Here is a 15,246-nt window from a genome sequence, read left to right on the forward strand (position 1 = left end):
TGGGTGAATGGAGTTTTGCTTTTGGTATTTCTTGGTCTCTGTGTCTTAACTCTCTCTGTTGGTGGGTCTGTTAGTCTTGTTGGGATTTCTGTGGACCCAATAAAAGCATCTCTCTTCACTGCCATAGTTTGGAACCCATTGAGAAGTAGATGCAAGTCAGGTATGTGGAGATCAACACGGTAGCTCTAGAACTATTCAAAGGTAGGTTGAAGACATGGCTTAGGTGTTAAGGAATAGTGTGTAGCAATAGTAAACCTCTAAATTCTGAATCCCAGGTCGAATTTACCTACCAGGCACTGGAGCAGCTGCATAGAGTCGGGCCCACTAAGCTGACAGCACAGCTGAGAACACATGAGGAGGCACCCTCTCTGCAGGCAGCACATTCCAAGGGGAGCACCCAGAAGGACTTGCCCAATTCCTTCTCCCAAAGGAAAGCAGGAGCCAGTGAGGATGCAGAGAGGGAGGTAGGAGTGTTCCCCGCGGGAAATCTCTCTACATGGGCACATGAGGAGTAGTCAGTAAATGCTCTGCCCACAGGTCTGTCGGTCCGTGTTTGGTTGGCCAGTTGTCTGTAGGACTTTCTCCTTTTCTCTCTTTCATGCTGGGACTCATTTTCATTCTTTTCTCTTCCTTCCCCCTTCCCTTCCCTCTGCTCTGCACTCACTTTGTGGGCCTTTATATAGCACCATGTCTTCTTCTTCCTCTTCCTGTCTCACTCTCTTACTTTGTGACCCAGTCTACTGATGGTTGGCTGTAATGAAACCTTTACAGGAAACATCTAACTACTCTCCTCTAGCTCAGAACAAAGAGGGGTTTTAGAAGGTGGTAGGAAGAGGGGAAAGAAAAAGGAAGGGTACAGTGGGGACGATGTATAAGATGTTGGGTTCATTCTGATTTTCCCAAGTCCTACAGGCTCTCCTCTTTCTCTGGTGGTGAGGTTAGCCACCTGAAGGGTTGAGTTGGGGAGGGAGAAGGAGGCACTGGATGCTGGACAGGCAGTCCACTTCCCATGGCATTGAAAACATTCAGAACATGAACTCAAACTTCCCAAACATTTTTTTTCTGCCTCACCAAGGTATTTGCTGCTCCCTGGGCGCATCCTGCTTTCTCATTCTTCTGTGCCTGTGGGCAAACTTTTACCTCTGCCTTTTCCTTCCTGTTCCCCCAGGAAAATCCTGATAATTTTTAAGGCCTAGCTCAGGTACAGCTTTCTAAGTAAAGACTTCCCCTCTTCTTGCCTCTGTCATATTTTCTCATGTGTGGATAGCACTGTATATTGTATTGTTATGAGTTGTTTGTACAATCTTTCCCACACACCAAAGATTCTGCTTTCTATTTTAGCACAGAACTGTAACTAGAAGGAATTAGAAATGCTGTTCTTATATTTGATTTGAACAGCCTGTTTGAGATCTGCTTGGGGCACAGCTTAGATTCAGAGTTGAATTGGAGGAACTTTCTGATGACACATTGAGAACAGGTCATCAGCTTCCTGCCCTTAAAGTCTTTCATTTTTTATTCCTCCACCTTACTTTACCACCAGCAGTTCTGGAGCTGGGACCCTGGATGTCCCTCCTCACCTGGCCACCAGGGGCCCAGCGCTTCTTCTCCGGTGAATGCGGCTGAAATGTCTGCCGTGTCCCTTTCTCATTCCACAGGATACTTTAAGGTTGAGGGGCATTTTATTAAGACCCTAGTTAATTAAGCAGAAGTGTCAGAAAAAAAGAGTTACAGAATGACTGAGTTTCTCTAGCAGAGTTGATTGGAATTATACCTTGTCAGTAAAGGCAGTGTGATTAAGGGAGGAAAGTGTTGAGTTTAGAGGTGGAAGGCAGGTTGAATTCTAGTTCTGCCTGTGTGTTGTTAGGAAGCCTGGGTTTGTATTTTAGTGCCTGCATGCGATAGTAGCTAAATGTATGAGATGCCATTTTTCTAGGCCCCCTTAGTGGACAGAGCTAGGAAATACACATATTTATACATGCGCACACCCATATCACTTTATCTGTCTCTACTAGAAACCATGAGTCTACATTGATTTCTCCAATGGCAATCCAGTATCGCATGGGCAATGCTAGCCTTCCATCTTTTCATATGTGTGTCTTTCCTCTCCTCTCTGATAGTGAGAAATCTGGCTCCTTTATCCTCAATAGATTTACTTACTTGTTCAGCCCACTGGTGGGTAACCAGTTTCCCCACCACGTTAGCCATCTTCTTGGCAGTGCTCCGACTCAGACCTGCCTGCACTGGCTAAGAGGTTCTCCCAGGCCCTGCTGGTGTTGCTCAGCCCCTTCTCTGCCCCGTTTGTTCTATTATAAATGTAATTTCAAAAAAATTTTTTTTTATTTTTTTTGTAGGTCTAGAGAATTCTAAAGCAATTTGTGTTGTGGCTGGGTCAGATCACTCAGCTTCATTGGCAGGTAGGTACCAGCTCTTTCAGTTTAACGTGCCATCACAGCTCTGTATGTTTCTCCTTTAAGGGGTGATATTGGGGTACCAGAGGGAAGAGCACAGACTTTGGAGGCAGAATTCTGTTGTCACTACGCGAGTGATCTTAGGCAAGTCACTTTCCCTCGTGGGACCGTTTCCTTGTCTATGAAATAGTTCATGGATAGTCTGAGAACTAAATATGACAGTACATGTAACACACCCATATGGGCTTACTTCCTTTTCTCTGATTTTGTTTTCTCAATTGTACAATAGGGATAAGAATATCTTCCCTTCAGGGTAATTGTGATTATCAAATCATTAACCAGCAGTAAATTTATATGTGACATATTGTTATCTTATCCATTTAATCTATTTATTTATTAATTTCTTTTTTTCTCATCTAATCTATTTAAATGTCTAATATAACTATGTAAACTCTCTAGCTATCCTCTCTGTTTAATCTCAAACTAACCTTTCAAATTCATTTATCTCCCTGTTTGTTCTTTCTATATTTATCTATTTTATTTAACTATATATCTCTATTTTTATTGGTATTTTATCTTTGTATCTATCTAATCTATATATCCATATATCTAAATCTAGTTATGTATGTTTTTCTATTCTACTTTGTATTTTTATTTATTTCTTGATTCCATATTTTTGATCTATTCCTTTATCTAACCTTTTTTCTCTCTCACACTATATCTGTCTAGCTATACATCCATCCATACATTTGACACACCCAGTCAATACAGTATTTTCTGGAAAGTGAAGGTTGTCTTTTTCAAAGCCCGGATTCCTTTGCCCCCTGCTGGTAGACTGGAGACTATAGCTTTGAGAAATTTATTTTGGTTAAGACCTCACACAGAGTTAAATGCGTTACATTTTTAAGCAAAGGGAAACGACTTTCATGCATAGTGTTTTATGTGGAAGTTAAGGTATGTACGTAGTATATGTAAATTAATTCATATTAGTTTCTTCAACATCAGATTTGCAATGCAGCCCCACTGAGAAGCTGTTATTGTTTCTAAAGTACAGACATAATGTAAGAGCTTAAATACTTTACAAACTCTGAACTACATATAGTTTGTTACATAATGAATTTAAAACAGTCAAGAAAAGAAATACCTACTTTTAGCCTATGTTTCATATTAGCTAGATCTATACCTATATGTTGAAAGAGTTGAGTTGAAATGAATGCCACTTATAAAGGAAGGACTGGAGGCCCCAGGGCAGGAAGTGACTAGTTCATGTCCCACAGTCTATATATATATATATATATATATATATATATATATAAAAGAGTAGGCTAAGAGATGTTTCTGCTCTGTTCTAATTAATTTGAAATCTAGAGATTCTCTAATTGCTTATAATATCAATTTCTTAAAAAATCATGTAATTTGTAAAGTTACTTATTCCATATATGGAGCACTTTTATTTTGGTGTTTTTAAAACAAATGTTAAATTTTTATTTTATTGAGATGTAATACATGTGTAAAATTTCCCTTTAAGTTGTACAATCTAGTGATTTTAGTATATTCACAAAGTGAATTGTTTTTGGATATTTTAAAAAAAGATTTTTAAATTGATTTTTAGAGATAGAGGAAGGAAGAGAATAGAAAGAAACATAGATGTGAGAGAGAAACATTGATCAGCTGCCTCCTGTACCCCCTACTAGGGATTGAGCCCAGCAACCTGTGATTGTGCCCTGACCGGAAATTGAACCGGTACCCTTTTGGTGCATGGGAAGATGGCCAACCAACCGGCAAAATCAGCCAGGGCTGTTTTTGGATATTTTTAATGTCAGTTAAAAGTTGTCAAGATTAATATCCCTCTTTCCTCGTCTAGTTCAAGCTTTTAACACCTTGGGTCTTGTTCAGTGCTCTGGAAACCTTTTTTTGGAGCTGTAGGTTATGTAACTATTTGACATTGCAGCAGACTTTAATTTTGCAACAGTGTAATGATCCGCATGTGGAAGGCCCTCTGTGTTTGCAAAAAGATGGTTTAGACTTACTAAGGTAAATAGAAGCTTATTACAGACACAGGCTCATGGCCAATGGCATCTTGGTAGCTAACCAGGCCATTTAATGACTTGAGACTTATCTGAAGGTCTCTTCTGCCTTCTTGAAAAGGATCGTATTTTGCAAACCCTGGTGAAGCCCAGAGAGGCTGCATGAAATATACCATAGAAGTGCAGAATGTCAGTGCTGCAAGGTCACCTGGGTGACAAAGAAGCTCCACGTATTTACACTCCCTCATTTTAGACTTGATGAAATAGAGGCCCAGGATGTGAAGCGATGTGCCCAATGTCAGAGTGACAGAGCAGCAGATCTGGGCCTTGAACCCTGAATCTAATGCCCTTTATACTGATATTGTTTGGCTTTTGATCAGTTTTTGAGACTATACCAGAGTACCCTAGGGCAAGCAGTACTGTAGCGCTTTATTGGAAGGTCACAGAATACAGTGGAAGCAGAAGACCTGGCTTCTTTATTCTGCTGACTCCTCATTATCCAAATGATCTTGGAAGTTGTTTAACATCTTGGAGCCTTGGTTAATTTATCTTGTAGAAGAGTGCTGTCTAGTACAAATACAATGTGAACCACCTTTTGAAAAGTAAAAAAGAAACAGGTGAAATAATTTTAGTAATACATTGTACTTAATCCCGCATATCCAAAATATTATTTCAATGTGTAATCAATATGGAAGTTATTAATGAGCTATGCTTTATTTATTCATTTATTTATTATAGTAAGTCTTTGCAATCCATTGCGCTTTTTTGTCTTACAACACATTTCAGTTTGGATTAGCCACATTTCAAGTGCTCAGTAGCCTCGTGTGAGGAACCTTATAGAACCTTAGAAGATTAGGGTTGGAAAAGCCCTTAGAGATCACCAAAGGAGTCACAAATTGTAGATTCATGGTCTAATTATAGCCCATGGCCCCATTTTGTTTGGCTTCCAGTTAAGTCCTCCCCCCCACTTTTAAAAAAAACTTTATTGTTGAGAGTATTACAGATGTCCCCCTCTTGTCTCCCTCCATTGCCCTCCTCCACCCAGATCCCGCCCTGCCCCAGGCCTTCACCACCCTATTGTCTGTGTCCATGGTAATGCATATCTATAATAATAAAAGCGTAATATGTTAATTAGACTGGATGTCCTTCTGGACGAAGCTGGGGCTGTCAGGGAAGCCTGGGTCCCAGGTGCCTGCCAGCGGCCAGAGAGAAGACCGGGTCCTGGGTGCCAGAGGGAAGCCGGTGCTGGCAGCCAGGGGAAGGAAGGCCTACTCTTGCACGAATTTTGTGTATTGGGCCTCTAGTATGCATATAAGTTCATTGGTGAATCTCAGAAATTTTTTTGAACCTGAATGCCTTTTAGACAGGCATGTGCCCTCTGGTTTGCCACAATTGCCCGCCAGTTTCTCTTGTTACTGGTGTCATCAATCATATTGTTTGTCCTTGTAGACTATCCTCCAGTGTTCAGCTGGTGAAACTAAGGCTTAGGGAGGAAGTGATTGTCCAAGGTCAATAGCTAGTTAGCAGATCCGAGAATAGAAGCCACTTGACTCTGAATGTGCTCTTTCTCTATTAAATCACAAAGTCAGTTACATTCCTGCTTATATCACAGGATTATTGTGATGTTCAAGTGAGCTGAAGTGCCACACAGACGTGATGTGGTAGCATTATATAGTGTCTGCTAGACAGGGCATATTGTGAAATTTTAGGTTTAAAAAGTTTAAGCTTAAAAAGTAAACAAGTCAGACAAAGACAAATACTACATGATTTCACTTATATATGGAATCTGAAAAACAAAATCAGCAAAACAGAAACAGACTCATAGATACAGAGAACAAACTGATGGTTGCCAGATGGGAGGGGGGTTGGAGGCTGGATAAAAAAGATGAAGGGATTAAGAAGCACAAACTGGTAGTTATGAAAACAGTCACTGGGATGTAAAGTATAGCATTGTAATAACTATGTATGGTGCCAGATGGGTACTAGACTTATCGGGGGGATCACTTAGTAAGTTACACAAATGTCTAACCACTAAGCGGTACCCCTGGAACTAATTAATCATTGAGGGTCAACTGTAATTAGAAAAAAATTTAAAACAAAACAAAAGTTTAAGCTTAAATACTATTTTTTAACGTGTTACTTCAAAAAGTTAATATATTTTTTTCTAACAAAAGGTAATGTAAGCATATATTTTATTTATTTATTATTACTTTAATATGTTTTTATTGATTGTTTTGAGAGAGAGGAAGGGAGAGGTATACAAAGATAGAAGCATCAATGGGAGAGAAGCATTATTGCTTGGCTGCCTCCTGCATGCCCCACAAGCCCACAACCCAGGCATGTGCCCTGACTGGGATTTGAACCTGGGTTGATGCTGAATTGCTGAGCCACACTGGCCGGGCTGCAAGCATGTATTTTAAAAGCTATAGAATATAGAGAAATAACCTTTCACATGGTAGATGTTGAATAAATATTTGTTGAATGAATTAATGGAAAAATAAGCTCACACATTCCCATTCCTTGACAAACTACTGTGAGTATTTGGCTGTTTCCTATTTAGAGAATTAAAAAAATCCTATATTATGCTGTATATGAAATTTTTATCTTGCTTTGCTCTACTCAACATTGTAGCATAAAAACAATACAACTTCTTTGAACCACTTTTTTTTTCAGTCTGTTTTCTTTTCCATCATTTTGGACTAATGTTCCTTCACCTCTTTTGTTCCTCTTCTGCTTGTTTAAGATTCAGGAGAGCTGTATGTTTGGGGAAGCAACAAGCGCGGGCAACTGGCTTCCCAGGCTGCTTTCCTTCCTGTGCCTCAGAAAATAGAAGCACATTGTTTTCAGAATGAAAAGGTCACTGCTGTGTGGAGTGGGTGGACACACCTGGTTGCTCAGACAGGTAAGAGAGCAGTGGAGAATTTGTGGTCAGTAAGAGTAGCTGTGCTGGACAGCTGTCTAAACAGCTATATATGTTCAGGATTAAGTATGTTGGGTTTTACTGATGAAAAGCTTTTAGGATCGGGGAGGGGAGATACCAAGAATTTGGTTCTGCAGTCAGCCAGGTATGTGACTTTTCTCCCGGGATCACAGGTTTGCACCCCAAAAAGCAAGGCTGGATTAGGTTATTACCTTCTCTGGCCCCAAGAGTGTATGAAGTTTTGAGAAGGAACCCATTGCAGCAAGCATCACCCAGAAATTTTTCCAGGCTGTTGTGGTGTCTGCCTTGTCATAACTAAAGAGATGACTCTCTGCCGTTGTTTGCATGGAAAATACAAAAATGAATAAATAGTAATACAAGAATAAACTCTGTGTTTCGCGCAGACTTACCACTGTAAACCTACTTTTGCCAACCACTGTTACTTCATGATTGAGGCAGGAGAATTATTTTGAGTCCTAGCTGGGACGGTATTTTGATTTAAAATTTTATTAACCCTAATAAACTATGTACATTGATTCAGACATCTCATATACTCCCTCACATGTTATCTTCTCATGTCATGCCACCCAGCTTTTGACATTAAAAAATTTTTTTTAAATATATTTTTATTGATTTTAGAGAGGAAGGGAGAAGGAGAGATAGAAACATCAATGATGAGAGAGAATCATTGATTGGCTGCCTCCTGCACCCTCCCCCGCTGTGGGGATGGAGCCTGCAACCCAGGTATGTGCCCTGATTGGAAATCCAATGGTGACCTCCTGGTTCATAGGTAGATGCCGAATCATTGAGTCACACTGGCTGGGCCAGCTTTTGGCATTTTTATCTTTTCTTTGAGTCTTCATTTTTTTCTCATCCTTCCCTTAGGGCGGTTCTCCTTTTCTGGTCTTCATATTTCTGATTTTGTTCTTGAGGTGTTCGCACCCCCCGCCCCGTCCCCACCCCGCTGTGGCCTTTCTTCTTTCCTGCCTTCCTAGAGCTCCTGCAGGTGGGTAATTTGTAATTCTCAAGGTCCATTATTGTGTCAGGGCCTCTGAACTTCAGGGGTTCTCAGGAGTCCCCTGGCCTGCTCTTCGCCTTCTTATGAGCTACTTGACTCTCTAGACTCCCAAATATCTGGTGACTGTTATTCCAGTACTTCCTGGCTTTTATAGGTTTTCCGGTCAGCTTCGGTTATCCTTGGGATGTCACACATACCACACATTGGAACACACAGACATAGACTTAGGAGTATTCATAGATGTGATGCTTTTAATTGGTCTTTAAAAAAAATGACAATCACTGTGGAACAGAGGCCTATATGACCGAGGTGTATAATAAACTTTCCATGTAATAAACTTCAGAGGACGCTCTAAGGAAAGCGTGTTATTTATTTTGGGGAAAAATCTTGATTCTCTTTAAAAAGGTTCAGACTACTTAAAAATTGGCAACATCTACATTTTTCTTAAAAAGACTCACTGAGCATAATAGCTGCTTCTTTGTATAATTGTTAATATCTGTCTTTTCCTGCAGACAGTGAGCTCTGTGAGGGAAAGCACCCTATTAGTCCTGCTCATGTCTGTATCTCTACTTCCTAGTAAAGAATATATTCGATTCCTGCATCTAATTGTGTCTCATTAAAAGAGGCAAAACACATTTGAATACGTATGCAGCAGGGTGGATGGACAGCTAGGATTTCTGACCTCTTTCCTTGGACTCACTGGTTCATGAACAGAAGGCCTCAGTTTGTCTCTTTGGATTCAAGAGGCCAAGCAAGTCAGTCATTGTTTCATCGGAACCTATTGAGCAATGTTCTTTATAAACCTTAGAGAAACAGGAGAGAAGACATGGGCCATGCCCTCCCACGAATGTGTAGACAGGCTTAAGTCTAAGAATATAGAGATGGAAGATTTTACCATTCATGCATCCATGAACCCATCATACAAATGGTGAGGGTCTGTTTACATACCATGCCTTGTACTAGATATGAACCCTGCCCTCAAGGAGCCCACTGCCCACTGGGGTAGACAGACCTGTTGTGAAATGTTAGTGTATTGCAGTATGAGACGTGCAACAGTGGAGCCAAATAAAGCGTGCAGAAGCAGCATAGAAACTAGCAGTCCTATGAGTAATAGGTGGGTGTTCTGTGGTTAGTCAGTCTGCAAAGAATTGCAGTGTAGTGAAATACTCTTACTACCAAATGGCAGTGAGTTTGGTTGAGTCTGTCAGTAAACCCTTGAACTAGTTAGGTAGCTGACTAATGAAAGACATAAAGCTGCCACTTCTTTGATTCCAGCGGTGGCACATTGTAACTGATGCTGATTTCCACCTCTGGGCCAACAGCCCGACCCTCGGGGTGGGAGGTTGGAACCCACGCTGTGACACTGTTGAGTCACACAGCTTCAGGTCCCCACCTCCACTTGAGAGTGTAATTTTTTGTTCATGTTTCAGCTGTTTAATTAACTTGTTAACTCAGATCGCTTGTTTATGTACTTTGTCACTTTCCCCTTTCTCCTAAGTCCAGAATGGCTAGGAGCTGGGATGTGTGCATGTCCTGGCGGTTGTGCTGAGTTTTGGGTAAATGAGAGTCTGCTGCTGTCTGATTTGCCAGTGCTGTGCTCCATCTGGCAGCAGTGGAAGCTTTTCCCGGGCCCAGTGTCATTGAGAAGAAACACCCAGGGCTTCCAGTTTCATCAGACTCGGCCGTTCATGTTAACGGGAACAAGATTGGCTCACTTGGTCAGAAGCAGCTCATTAGTGGAACAAGGAGTTATTTGACCGTAGTTGTTTTCACACGCTCCAGGGCAAATTGTTCCCAGGACCCACCTGCAGGCCACATTAGCTCCCAGTCTCCTTCAGGAAGGCACTGATTGTGTGATGTTGATTAAAGAAGAGTTTGCGCTCTCTCTGTCCAGTAAGATGGGATGGGTTAGGATGAGAAGAAGGGAATGGACCCTGCTTTTCCCCTTCTCCATAGGTCCTAGACCAGTGATTCTCAACCACGGGACATTTACCATGTCTGAAGACATATTTGGTTGTCACAAATAGAGGTGCCACTTGCATCCAGTGGGTGGAGGTCAGGGATGCTGCTAAACATTCTACGATGCAAGGGCAGCCCCCCTCAACAAAGCAATACTCAGCCCCAAATGTTGGTTGTGCCAAGATCAAGAAACACTGCCCAAGACTGGCATCCCCTGGGGTAGGTGCTTAGCGAGGCGGCTCACATGGTATCAGGATGACTACAGTTTGTCTCTATAGGAATCGGGATGCAGTCTCTGCCCTCCCCCCTCAGGAGTCTGGTGCCTGCCTGCAGTGTTTGCGATGGAAAAATACTTTTCTCTGTTAGTCAGAGGCACTTGGAAAGAGTCCCAGCGAACCTGTTCTAATCTGGGAAAGTTGGCTAGGGTACCTGTGTCTCAGGCTGGTGGAGCTGCATTCTAGAAACCTTTTCCAGGCTGCGTGACGTCCCTGATCATTGTTCTCAGGAACTTCATGGGACCCCTGGGGGATTTTACCGAGGTTCAGAGACCTGCAGCCATCTTATCCAGATTCATGATTTCCTGGCCTGAGGTGCTGCTAGTGAGAGCTGGATGGCAGATCTGGGTGCCTTCCTAGTTTGGTGACTTTGGTTAAATCACTTCACCTGTCTAGGCTTCAGTTTCCTCATCTCGCAAGCAGGATATGCAAACCTGCCTGCATCCTACAAGTGGGCTGCCATGAGGGTCAAATGAACAAATCTGTGTGGAAGATCACTAATTGTAAAATACTGTGTGTGCACGTAAGTGAGAGGTTGGGATATGTGAGTATATTGAGGAGGTAGCAGTTAGACCTCTGTTTCAACAAGGTCTCTGCAGAACTAGAGATACCAGCTTCTCCTGAGGACTCCTGAGCTGGCCAGGGCTGCCGATGCTCCATCCCAGCTCTGACAGGCAGTTTCCCAAAGCCTTTCGTTACATGCAGCCGGCAAGTGGCCCTTTTATATTATCAAGTTTGGAAGAGCTTTGTGGCCTTATAGGTAATTTTCTGTGTTAAAATCTCTGATCACACTGTTTATTGTTCCTTCCGCATCCCAGTTTGTAATGGTTTACATTTATTTGTATTCTTATTTGTTTAATGTCGTGACTGTAAATTCCAGGAGAGCAGTGTCTGTTTTATTCATGGCTGTGTCCTCAGCACTTGGCAGAGGCCTGGCACTTAGTAGATGTTTAGTAACTAATTGCTGAATGAGTGAATAAATGGCAAGGTGGAGAGAAACACGGACTTTGTAGTCAGGCCTGGGTGTGATCTCAGCTTTGAGTGGCTGTGGGCAGTGCCACCGCTTGCATCTCTGTTGCCACCATTGAGCCGCTGTCACCCCTGGCCTGGATCTGCAGAGGCCTCTGACTGGTGTCCTCATCTTCCCACACCCACTTCCTCTCCCCTCCAGTCTGTTCTCTGTACCTCAGTTGGAAGATCCTTTCAAACCGATTGTGTCACATTCCAATGGCTTCCCATTGCTCTTATGATAAAAACAGAGTCCGTAGTTGCCCTACAAGGCCTTCTGTATTCTGCCCTCTGCTTCCCTTTCCAGCTCCATTTCTTACCGTGCCAGCTCTTGATCTCTGGCTGATCTCCACTCTGGCCTTCCCTTTCTTCCCTTGGTATCTTGAGTTCATCATGCATGTCCCACTGTCGTGCCTTTGCACCTGTTGTTCCCTGTTTGGCACACTTATCCCCACACCCCTCCATGTTGACATGTTGACTTAGTTATGTCCTTTTTTTTTTTCAGACTTCAGCTTAGTCATCACCTCCTCAGGGGGACTTTCCTTGACATCTCTGACTAATCACTTTTCCCTTTTCTCTGTTCTCAGAGCACTACAACCTCTCCTTTGTGCTGTGTTTTGTAGCATTCTATGACTAATTCCCCCTCCCACTAGACTGTTAGCTCCATGAGGGCAGGGGCCACGTCTGTTTTGCCCGGCATTGTATTCTCAGTGCGTAGGAAAATATTTGGCACATACGAGGTAGGTACTCAGTAAATGTCAGACAGATGAATAAACCTAACTTCTCTGAGCTCATTTATATTTTTTCATTGGGAAAATGGAGAGGTATTGCTGACCTCGTCTGAGCACTAACTGAGATGCGTCCAGCATTCAGCTCAGGACTGGGCTCCTGTGCCAGTTCAGTACAAATGCCCTTCCTCTGTCCTTTGAAACTCTGGAGCCCTCTGGGTGTCAGATGCTCATATCTTCTCTCTCCGGCAGAGGGCTCTGAGGATATGAGTGTCTCTGGATAGGTAGCAGGTTGATTGAGAACTCTCCTGGAGGGTGCAGGAAGATGAGCGCTTAAAACTGCTAAGTGCTGGTTGCTGGTGATTAATTAGAATTTTGAGAGCAATGACTTACACAAGCTCGGAACCTTAATGCGGTGCTGGTGGGCATGTCTGGAATCCCTTGGCTTTTGGGATGCTGAAGCTTTCCCTGAGCCACGCAGAATCCCAAGGTAGTCTTGTGGTTTCACAAAGGCTGTGGATTGAAAGAGTGCAAACACGGAGTACTTGACATTCTGCGGTTTCTTCAGTGTCACCTAAAAAAGTCCTAGAACCTTAGACATTTTAGAGAATCAGATGGAAGAAGAAACTTTCTCACTTTGCAAATGAAATGACTGAAACCAAGAGGAGAGAAAATGACTTTATGGCAGCATTTAAGCTAGAATCCCATTCTGCTTTTCAGCAAAACTTTTCCTTCCCATCACTGTCCTCCTGGTTCTTGGTTATATTCTTTAGTTGAGATGTTTTTTATTCTTTTCTCTAACGCGGGGAATTGCATGACATATGTGGAATATTTTATTGAAATATTGAAATAGACCGAGAAATATTTTATTGCATTTGATGTCTAAGCACTAGTGAAATTCAAGTTTAGCCATTGATTCACACTAATCCAAGTTTATAAATACACATCTAATGCTGATTTTTCTTTTTCTTTTTCTCCCCCCCCCCCAAGATCCTTTCTAGAATGGGGTGACAGTGGATATCACTCCATCTTTTTTGGGGCCATATGTCATGAAACCTCAGCCGAGCTCAGGGAGATTCTGACCTCATGGGCTCTATTTAAAGCAGGTGGTTTGGAATTCATGATGTTTGTGCTTTAGAACTTTGAAAATCCAAAGGTTGAAAGTCAAACCAAGCCCAAAGGATTATTTTGAAATGGATAATTTTTACTTATTATTGAAGTCATTTGTTTTTATTCTAGAATCCCTAGAATGTCAGAAATGGATGGGCTCTTAGAGCTCAGCTGGCCTGACCCCTCAGTTTAGAGGTGGGGAAACTGAGGACTGAAGAGGGGGAAGCATAGGGAGTGAGGGAAGGAGCCAGGACAGAACACAGGTCTTGTGGCTCTCAGTCCAGTGCCCTGTCCACCTTGTCACCTTCTCTCTAGAGATGATGAGGAAGTGAGGGTGACTTAATCAATCACACCCAGGGGCCTGAACAGGAATAATAGTTCCTTCTGTACATGAAGTTCTGATTCAAGAAAACACTGAATCTTACCTGAAATGCATAGCCATAGATTCCCTTAATGGATTTGTGCGTGGAATAGAAACCAGGAGATGGTGCCTCAGGAGTGAGGGTCAGGAGGCAATCCAGGATTCACAGCAGCAGCTGCATTTCCATTTATAATACACTAGAGGCCCAGTACACGACATTCGTGCACTGGGGGGAGTCCCTCAGCCTGGCCTGTGCTCTCTCGCAGCCCGGGACCCCTCGGGGGATGTCCACCTGCTGGCTTAGGCCCACTCCTCGCATGGATGTAAGCTGGCAGGCAGACATCCCCCGAGGAATCCTTAGTGCTGCTGCAGAGGCGGGAGAGACTCCTGCCACTGCCACTGTGCTTGCCAGCCATGAGCCTGGCTTCTGGCTGAGCAGCGCTCCCCCCATGGGAGTGCACTGACCACCAGGGGCAGCTCCTGTGCTGAGCATCTGCCCCCTGGTGGTCAGTGCAGGTCATAGCAACTGGTCGTTCTACTGTTTGGTCGATTTGCATATTAGCATTTTATTATATAGGATAGCAAGTCATAGCTCTCATGGACCACTTTTATCACCATCAAGTGCTTTCACATCCATTTCCTCATGTGAAGTTGGCAAGATGGGTGTTTATTATCCTTGCTGCACAGACAAGGCCCTGATTGGTTAGCTAAAATTTGAATCTGGTCTTTTGTCCTCAAGGCTGCTGCTCTGATTCCAAGTTGTGTGTGTCTCAGCATATTCTAACTCATTAACGGAACATCCTTTACTCTTCCAAGAAGCCTCTTTCTCCAGCTTTTGCTAGTGCTTTCCCAAGCAATAAGGAAGGTGATTCTTAGTTACCCTTGATTCTTCAGCTGGTGTTTGTGGAATGCTCACTTACATGTCTATAGCACTATGCTACAGAATACAAGCGAATACACAATCCAGAACTACCTTCAGGAAGCTTATAGTTCGTTGAAAAAATTAAATATTTAGTGGAAGAATAAAAAAGAATGTGACAAAGAGTGAGAGGAGTGGCCCCGACACTAAAAGGACTAGGGTTTCAGAGGAAGGAGAGGTCAGTGGGTGAGGGTGCTCAGGAAGGGTGTGAAATCCTTCTGGAAGGTCACATTTGAAGGGGTGGACAGTTTGGGACTTGGTTCTGTTGCTGTCTTTTTGTCCTCTGGCAAGACATAAAAGTCTCCAGTCTCCTTTTCCCCATTTGGGCAGTAGGAGGTGTAGACATAATAATTTCTAAGGGCCACTCCAGCTCTGAAATTTTGTCATTCATATATAAGCATACATAAAACTGGCCTAAGGAAATAATTATGGATGTTAAAATATTAAGAATATTGCCATCTTTTTTTCTTCCTTGCCCTCTCTCCCTTCTTCTTTCCCCCTCTTCCCCGCTCC

General features: G+C 42.8%; 1 protein-coding gene across 1 annotated transcript in view; it reads left to right on the plus strand.

Annotated features, from left to right (window-relative positions):
• SERGEF (secretion regulating guanine nucleotide exchange factor) overlaps positions 1–15,246 on the plus strand; it is a 197,817-nt gene that overhangs the window by 19,114 nt on the left and 163,457 nt on the right. Inside the window, 2 exon segments of the mRNA XM_006110126.3 lie at positions 2,352–2,414; positions 7,179–7,337. Of these exon segments, the coding sequence (XP_006110188.1) occupies positions 2,352–2,414; positions 7,179–7,337 (222 nt within the window).

This window comes from Myotis lucifugus, unplaced genomic scaffold (assembly GCF_000147115.1).
Source record: "Myotis lucifugus unplaced genomic scaffold, Myoluc2.0 scaffold_124, whole genome shotgun sequence".
Taxonomy (NCBI): Eukaryota; Metazoa; Chordata; class Mammalia; order Chiroptera; family Vespertilionidae; genus Myotis; species Myotis lucifugus.